Source organism: Equus przewalskii, chromosome 12 (genome assembly GCF_037783145.1).
Source record: "Equus przewalskii isolate Varuska chromosome 12, EquPr2, whole genome shotgun sequence".
NCBI lineage: Eukaryota > Metazoa > Chordata > Mammalia > Perissodactyla > Equidae > Equus > Equus przewalskii.
This window is the reverse complement of record NC_091842.1, coordinates 18654141-18663477: the sequence shown is the minus strand read 5'-3', so window position 1 is coordinate 18663477 and position 9337 is coordinate 18654141. Positions and strand designations below refer to the sequence as shown.

General features: G+C 41.5%; 1 protein-coding gene across 20 annotated transcripts in view; it reads right to left on the bottom strand.

Moving 5' to 3' along the window:
* Nucleotides 1–214: 214 nt before the first annotated feature.
* The window catches only part of PSPH (phosphoserine phosphatase), a 46167-nt gene continuing 37044 nt past the window's right edge, over nt 215–9337 (bottom strand). For 6 of the 20 annotated variants that reach the window (XM_070567900.1, XM_070567903.1, XM_008542270.2 and 3 more), the window contains exons 3-7: nt 5671–5829; nt 4812–4946; nt 4222–4367; nt 2802–2950; nt 215–729 (exon numbers count right to left, since the gene is read on the bottom strand). In XM_070567900.1, the coding sequence (XP_070424001.1) occupies nt 622–729; nt 2802–2950; nt 4222–4367; nt 4812–4946; nt 5671–5810 (678 nt within the window). In that variant the 5' untranslated portion in view covers nt 5811–5829 and the 3' untranslated portion in view covers nt 215–621. Of the gene's footprint in view, nt 730–1816; nt 1881–2801; nt 2951–4221; nt 4368–4811; nt 4947–5670; nt 5830–6570; nt 6705–9337 lie in introns of all 20 variants that reach the window. The other 14 variants (XM_070567916.1, XM_070567917.1, XM_070567904.1 and 11 more) reach the window with 5 other exon arrangements.

Below are 9337 nucleotides of genomic sequence, written 5' to 3'. Positions count from 1 at the left end.
AAAGAAGTTCCATCCCTCTGGCCAAGGCTTCACTCAGTGCAAAGATTGGTTGGGGCGGAGTGGTGGGTACATTGTGACAAGCACTGTGTTCCAGGGGCGGGTCTCGACTCCTTGGTTCCTTGCCTGGAGGTTGTTTCTACTCAGACACTTAAAGTACTTGAAATACTGGATATTGAGATACATGATAGGCAGAACTGAAACTTCTACCAATCTGTTCTGATACATGGATGAACTTTTATTTATATGCCAAAGGGAAAACGAATATTCACTTCAGTTCACTTAATATTCACTTAAATTCACTGCCTAATCCATATTTCCAATAGTGAAGGTGTTTAATTTACTATCCATCTTCAAAAGGCTTCAAATAAAATATAGCCAGGAAATTCATAAAGAATTCACATTATAAAACTCTCCAGGTAATTAATGGTCATAATAATAATGGAACTACACTTAAAAAGAGCGATTTTCTAGGAGGTGTAACTATAGTTTACTTAGAAGTACAGATAATCAATACCAAATTCATACATTAAGTTCTAATAGGCAATTGGAAGCAAACAGTATCAAACTGTATAACTTTTAAAAATTAACCTGAAGTTGTTATGAACTGTATAAAACTTGCTATTATTCTTCCAGTTCTCCCAAAAGCTCTACAAAATCAGTTATGTACCATTCCGCGTTGTCCTTTACTTGTTGCCTGATCACATTTCCTCCAAATCCAATGAAAACATCCTAAGAAGGAAAAGAAAAGAGAAATAGTTGAAAGAAAAAAACGATACAGTAGCAGTCTAGGGCACTAAGTGTTGCTTGAAAAAGTAAACCATTCCATGCAAAGAGAGGTGAGCCCAGCCTCCCCAGCTGCCTGGGAACTTCCTCCTGCCCTTTGAATGAGCAAGTGCACCAGGCCCACAGATCCACTCAGCTGCACATTGTCGGTTTCAGGAGAATTTAAGCCCTCTTAAAACAAGACAGTTGCTTACAAACAAAGATAAAATCACATCAGGTGGTAAATGTCTGAGCTCTAACCTGGATGGCCATCACACCCAGACCAGGCAATTTCAAAGGGGGGAAATCAGAGAGGGCTGTGGTGCAGTGGAAATCCCCTCGTGCCCGGAATTGGGACCAAAGCAGGCATCTCCTGACTGGCGCCCTGGGTGAACCAGGGAGGTATGTTATTCTGGGCTGAAGGAGATGATGACCCCAATAGCTGTTGGCAGTACTCTACTTTTCATCATTCAAATTATTTAAAGTTACATCATTTCATTAATTTATACTAAGTGATACCTTCTTTTAATCAATGATCTTTTAAGATGGTATTTTTTTTCTTCCAGGATATAGACACAATACCCACTAATTTGGAAGTACAAAATTCTCTTATTTGCCCTTTTCATTTTTATTTTCATACCACACAGGGGAAAAAAATAACTAGAGTTCTTACCTTCCAGTTAAATTTAGTCTCCCAACTGAGCCTCCTGCCTGTGGCAGCACTTTCTGCATGCTGGCCCCAACTTAGCTGTCCTAACACAAGGACTCATTCCTTTTCCGTCCAGAAGCCTTCTAGGGCTTCCCAGGACCTAAAGGTCACACCACGGTGCCTAGTATGTGGAGTCTTCGGCAGTTGCTGAAGGGAAGGCCCACTCCCGCTGGCTCTTGCCCACTGTCCAGCCCAGGACTATACGTAGTGTACACATGCTCACTCTGCTCTGCTGCCTCCTTCCCTCTGGAAACTTCCTCCCCTAAGTCCTGCTAAGCCTTCACATGGTGGCTGTTAACCTTCCTTAGCTCACAGGTTCCTCTACCACCTTCGAGGGCTACACACCTGCATGCGTGCCACTTTCTCTTGGTTCAGTCAGGCTCTGTCATCTTCCGATTGGTAGGGTCATCTGGAATTTATAACTTTGTCATTTCTCAACCCTGGGATTGGGAACTCCCTGAGAGAAGTGTTATTTTATGTTTATGTACTAACTAGCCCAGTGTTCATTACTTAGTCAACCAACATTGGTTGTAAATCATCTAAGGACTTGTTATCTTGAACTGATTCAAGTAATGATAAAAGGATCCAAAAAGATTCTTTAACCCCCTTTGGTTAATCATTTATAAAGATAATTACTATTTTTAGATCTCAGGAAACTAGGCAGTAAAAAGTTCACCACTATATTTTTGGTTCATTTTTTCTTAAGTTAGAATGAGATTATAAAGGAAAGTCCTGCGTGAAATGAACATATTTGATATTTAGGACACTTGCTATATAGTACTTGTTTCCTGCTAGTCTCAGAAAACAACAATGTTAATTCAGAAGAATAAAATGCTTTAATATAAGCAAGTTATCAAACCTCCATGAGCCTCAGTTCCCCAAGTAGGAAAAAGGAGGAGATAATACTTTACCTCACAGGGCCATTCTGAGGACAAAATAAGATAATATATGAGGAAATAGTTTATCAAATATAAAAGGGCATTGACGTTTCGGTTACAGCTATAAGAGCCACATTCTTATCTGTGGAACTATTTGGGGAAATGAAGCTCAACCTTGTCGAGCACATACTTGGGCTAAAAGGTGGTGGCCATACTGTAGAGACAAGAGTCAATGAAAGTTTTAAAGGTTTTTAGTTCCTTATTTGCAACCTTTCTTGGGTTTGCAAAAAAGTCAATCGACGTATTGAGATTGTATTTGTTTTCTTTTGTTTTTCTATTTTACAATGATACTTAGATGTTTTTGTTTAACTCTTGTAAATCTTACTGAGCTCTACATCACCTGTCTAAAGCAAAAATACAACCGGAAAAATGTTAGTCCACTTAATACATACAGCAGGAGGACAGGCTTCCATGTCTGTAGCTCCATCTCCAATCATGACTATTTTCTTAAAATGAAATTTTTCCTTTAAAAGTTTAATAACTTTTCCTTTCCCACCAGATTCAGCTGTTGGCTGCATCTCATCAAAACCTGCATATTCACCTAAAAAGAGAAGTTAAAACAATGTTAAAGAGCCTCAGAATTGTATCAGTAGGGCCTGCTTTTTGCATAGATGATATACTCACTTAAATGTCACTGAGGAAGCTAAACATGGCCCTCAGTAAAGTGACACAGCCTGGACTTCCACACCTATTCCTCAGAATAAACAAGCTTTTCTTTTAAATTACAAATACTTCTTGTAGAGGTTACTCCTTTAGGTAATACACACCTTGGGGTAAATTAGTTTTATCTTTTAAGCTTCCAGTGTAGTAATTCTTAAACCTTGTTGGGTGGCAGAACACCATGAATATATTAAATTTAAAATAAGTTAATATATAATTTCATCTAAGAGGAAATTTCAAGTTATATTTGATCGATTATTTCCATTCTTATAGTAATTACCACACTCATTCTCTACTTTTTTTCAAATGATCTCTATCTGTAGTTCCTTCAAAAGTGTTCTATTGGGGCCGGCCCCGTGGCCAAGTGGTTAAGTTTGCACGCTCCGCTTCAGCGGCCCAGGGTTTTGCCGGTTCGCATCCTGGGCACGGACATGGCACCGCTCATTAGGCCATGCTGAGGTGGCATCCCATATGCCACAACTAGAAGGACCCACAACTAAAATATACAGCTATGTACTGGGGGGATTTGGGGAGAAAATAAAGCAGAGAAAAAAAGATTGGCAACAGTAGTTAGCTCAGGTGCCAATCTAAAAAAAAAAAGTGTTCTATTAACACATTTAAAATTTTTAAATTAATATTATTTGGTTTTAAGAATGTCAGCCACCCTTTGATGTCATTGGAAACATCTTGAGATGATAGAAAACTACAGCTATGGCTCTGTGGTAGTCCAGAGAGGGGCCAGGAGGCATCTTGAAAGGCAGCTATAGTGCAGTGACTTGCTAACACATTAACTCTCCTTCCTGAGTCTAAACTGGCTCAAATACATGACAGCTCTCATAAAATTGAAATATAATGCATAGCAAAATAAGTAATGTGGGTTATATAGGAATTAACATTAACATTTTACCAGGCACAGACATTTATATAGAGATAGACAATTATATGGATACTAAAGCGAGGAGAGATGATGACCTAAGTCTATTTTGCAGAGCAAAGGATACCAAGGAGCAAAAGACATCAGTCAAGAGAATCTTTTATCTGAATATTTAACTCCAAAGCCACTTTGCCTAAGTTGTATTACAACAGACATTACCTAGGATATTGAATACAAAAACTGATATGAAAGGGAAAATGTTACCATTAAAGTCTTACCATTAAAGTAGAATTTCAGCCTGTTGGCAAATACATTGGTTGGAGGGATGTTGAGCTTTGAAGCTACATGCTCTACAATGCTCCTGAAGCCACCAGATATTAGGAAAACCTGAACATTTCGCTCTTGAAGGCGACTTACTAGCTCCCTGCAAAAAAGAAACATAAAATACCAAACACTGATTAATACAAAAGAGAAAACATGAAACATGAAAAGGAAACTAAAATATTTTTTTCTCCTGAATGCATTTGCCTGAGGTACATTGGACAAGGTATATTGCCTGGTGAATTAATGTTTTATATATGTTTTTCTAAACGCATTCGAAATTAATGGGTGAGGCTTGACTGCTTTAGGAAACCATTCCACAACTCTATTCTGCCCATGGATCTAGAAACACAAAATGAAGAGGAGGCTTAAGCTCTCTCTGGGGAGAGAGGGAGGGCAGACACGGGCAGGACCAACCAGCCACACAAGACCATATGTAAGTGCTGAAAGAACCACAGGGAAGGGAGTTCTTCAACAATAGTGAGATACTCTCAGGAGGACGCAGGTGCTGCTAGGGAGACAGTACCCAGACCGGGGCTCCTCTTACCTTATACCAGGGGTCAGGTGTGGGGGGTGCTCTGCTATGAGCCTTTGCACCTGTTCCCTGGAGGGCTGGATCAGAGATAGGCGCTCTGTGAGGGCAGCCTTGAAAGGCACTGCCCCACCCATGGCTCGCCGTGTCCTAGGAGGAAGACCCAACAGTCAGGCCAGACAAGTTAGCTGTCGTCGAAGTTTACATGCCTAACCTCCCCAGCTCCTCACAATGTCCACTCATGAGGAAGGTGCTGCCTAGAGCCCCACTGCACAACAGACACGCTATGATGCATGGGAGCGAGGCCTGGGAATAAACTATTGAAGGTTTGCTTGAGAATCACAATAATATTTTGGAACCATGTCTTGCATCAAATGCAGCTGAACATGAAATGGTCCATGACCAGGTGAATGCAGGTGGTACTGGGGGGGACAGGAGGGAGAGCGGGGCTCTCACCTAGGCATCCCACTGAGAGATTCTGAACCAAAACTAGCTTCCCAGCAAACCACTAAGGCCACAGTGTCAACCACGACACAAAGCACTGGACACCTGGAGCCTCCTCTACCCCCCCGGCCATCTTCTTTGGTTAGTTATGGTCATTGTTCCCCTGACCAAGCTAAGAGTGTATCTTATCCTCATTTGTCTGTCAGAGACAACTATTTTTTTTTTGCCATAAATATTTGTATAAATGGAGGATTGGATAATGTATACTACCAAATTCAGCTCTAAGTGATGGAAGAAAAAGCCTAGTGCTTATGTTCCATAGCCAGGGACTGAATCAGGGAATTGTGGCTCTGGTCCTGCATGTCATCCAAAAATCACTCTCTTTTGCAATTCTTGATCATTTCATAAAGTGAATAAATACTGTTCCTACATTTCTGACACAGCATCCTCAACTCCACAGAATTTGGCCAGTTCATCAATTCCTTCTTCTCTGATGACTGTGCTATCAACATCGAAGCATACTGCATCAGCTGCACAGAAAAGCTCCCTCAACTCTGAATGGGAGACCATCCTTGGAAGAAGTCTCCTCCTACAACAGAAAGAGATAAATATAGTTAAAGACATAAAATACAATCATGAAAAGGTCCAATTTTGCCTACTATTGTCAACATACTTTGATTTGTATCAAAGTCAGTGTAGACCTCATAAGCACGGAGTCATTCATTTTTTTAACACAATTTAAGCACCTTCTAAATGTCAGGCTCTGGGGTTACAAAAATGAGCAGGACCAAAACTCTGTTCCCAGGAACTCAGTCCAGTGAAGGTACCAACTTGTAAATATATTTGATATTTAACCACTATTCAACTATTTTTGACCTAACAATTATAGCAATAAGGCAAGTGCTACAATGGAAATGTGCATGTGATACTATGGGCACAAAGAGAAAATGCTTAACCTTGTCTATGAAAAGGGCTTCCAGGAGGGACAGGCATTTGCACTGAATCTTGAAGGGTAAGTGGCCCTCTGAGTGGGTTCTCAAAGGGCAGGGTATCAATTTGGTGTGTGCTGGGAGTAAGGGGGAGAGAGATGACAGCAAGGAAAGAAGGTAGTGATGGCAGAGGGAAGAGCATGGGCAAAAGCAAGGAGGAAGAATGATGGATGACGTGCTGGAAGCTGCCCAATAGCTCAGACCAGCTGCCAGGCAGTGCACGAGGAGTTCAGACCAAGCAGGGCCTTGGGCCAGGCTAAGGAGCTTGCATTTTAACTTCTAGGTGATGAGAAACCTTGAAAGGCTTTCCGCTTCAGAAGAGAGATCAGAGTTAAACATACACATTTGTTAGTTGCCCGTGTAGAGGCGGTAATTGAAGGCATGGCCTGACGAAAGTCACAAGAGAAAGTAGAGAAGGAGAAACGAAGAGGGCTGGAAACCAAGCCCGCAGGAACGGAACCTTCAAGTCAGGAGCCTGGGAAGGAAAATGAAAAGGAAAGGTCACCGGAAGAAACTCTGGGAGACCACAGTGCTGCAGAAGCTATGGAGGACAGAGTTTCAAAAAGAATTTTGAGTTTTTTCATTTTTTAGAAAATCACTGGACTAGAATCACGAGGGTGAATAGGATCCTAGAGGTCACCTAGACTAGACTCCCATCAAAGAGACTAATATGTCACGTACAAGGCCACACAGGTTATGCAAATTAACTATATTTAGAATAGATAGTGGTTGAAAACAGACTCAAAGGAGCTGGCCAGGGGCCGGCCCGGTGGCACAGCGGTTAAGTGCATATGTTTCTCTTCGGTGACCCAGGGTTCACTGGTTCTGGTCCCGGGTGTGGACATGGCACCACTTGGCAAAAACCATGCTGTGGAGGCATCCCACATATAAAGTAGAAGAAGATGGGCACAGATGTTAGCTCAGGGCCTGTCTTCCTCAGCAAAAACAGGAGGATTGGCAGCAGATGTTGTTAGCTCAGGGCTAATCCTCCTCCTCAAAAAAAAAGGAGCTGGCCAACCCAATTCATAACTGATTTCTAACCAATGCATTTGGCAGAATGATCCAGCTCAAAGCTGACCTGGGAAAAAAATCTTTTAAGCCAGGGGTTAAACTACAGCCAGTAGACCAAATCCAGCCTGCCACCTGTTTTTGTACAGCTTATGAAGTAAGAATGATTTTTACATTTTACATAATAGTTGAAATAAATCAATAGAATATTTTGTAACACATGAAAACTACATGAAATTCAAAATTCGGTGTCCACAGATAAAGTTTTATTAGAACACAGCCATGTTCATTTGTTTATATGTCTATAGATGCTTCCACATTACAACAGATGAGTAGCTGCAACAGACTGTACAGCACGCAAAGCCTAAAATATTTACTAACTGGTCCTTTAAAAATTGCCAACCATTGGGACCGGTCCTGTGGCCGAGTGATTAAGTTCACTGGCTCTGCTTTGGTGTCCCAGGGTTTCACTGGTTAGGATCCTGGGCGCCAACATGGCACCGCTCATCAAGCCATGCTGAGGCCGCATCCCACCTAGCAGAACTAGAAGGACCCACAACTAGAATACACAACTATGTACTGGGGGGCTTTGGGGAGAAGGAAAAAAAAATAAGAGTGGTAACAGATGTTAGCTCAGGGCCAAACTTTGAAAAAAAAAAAAAAAAAAGCCAACCCTTTTTATGAGCCTATACAAGAGAGTAGTCCAAATAGGAAACATGAGTTTCATTGGAGACCCACTAAAAAGGGGAAAGAGGATAAATTAATGAATCCAGTTAGCAGAATCTTAAACTCTGCATTACCCATATAAATGTGAATAAAGTTTCCATTCAACAGAAACTACAAAAACACACATATGCTACTGGTTATCTGCAATCTGTTTTTCTCCCCACCATCATGCTCTTGTTCAAGCTAATCCCTCAACTCTGACTTCCCAGGTTCACATATTGTCCCCTCATTGAGGCTGAGCTCCTTTGCTGGTTGGTTCTCTTCTGTTCTCTTAATGACCCACAGCCCATCCTTGGTCTTCTCCACCTATACTCACTCCCTTGAATTCATCCAGGCTCATGGCTTTAAATGTCATCTCTATAACAGTAACTCCCAAATGTATACCTGTAACCCAGTCCTCTCTCCCAAACTCTAAACTCCAATTACCTACCTTTCACTCAGATGTTTAGTAAACACCCCAAGCTTAAAATGTCCAAAACTGAACTCCTGATCTCCCCTCCCAACAAAAAACTGCCATTCTGGCAGCCTTCCTTCTCTCCCTTGATGGCACCTCCATTCTCCGTTCATCCTTGACATTTCTCTTTCTGTCAAATCCCACATCCAATCTTTCAGGAAATTCTGTTGGTTCTACCTTTAAAATCTAACCAAAATCTGACCACTTCCATCATATCCACTGCTATCTAGCCTGAGCCACCAATGTTTCTTGCCAAGATTGTACCAATAGTCTACTAAAAGGTCCCCCACCCCAGTATTTGTTCTCAACATAACAGCCAGAGTAATGATTGTAAAGTATAAGCCAAATCATGTCACATCTCTATCTCAAAATCCTTCAGTGGCTCCTCATTTTGCTAAAAGTAAAAGCCAAAGTTCTTATGATTACCCATAAGGTCTGCCCTCCAACACTGGCACCACCACCACCATGCCCTCCCCATTTCATCTCTGACTTCATTTCCTACACCTCTCCCCCTAGCTCACTCTGCTCTAACCTCACTGGTTCTCTTGCTGTTCTGCAAATACACTATGTAGTCTCCCCACTTAGGGCCTTTGCTCCAGCTGTGCCCTCGGTGGGAATGTCCTTCACTCAGATAGCCACTTGGCCAATTCCCTCAACAAGAGTTTGCCCAAATATCACCTTCTTCAATGAGCCAACCCTGACAACCCTGTTTATCATGGCAACCTCCCCCTCCCCTATCGTTACTCCCAACATTACTAATCTCCCTCACTAGGCCCTACTTTTTCTTTCTTCTGTAACAATCTATCATCTTCTAGCATATAATAAAATGTACTTATTATATTATATATATGTATTGTCTATCCGTCCTAATTAAGATATAAATTTCAGAATAGTAGGATCTTTATCAGCTTTGTTCACTG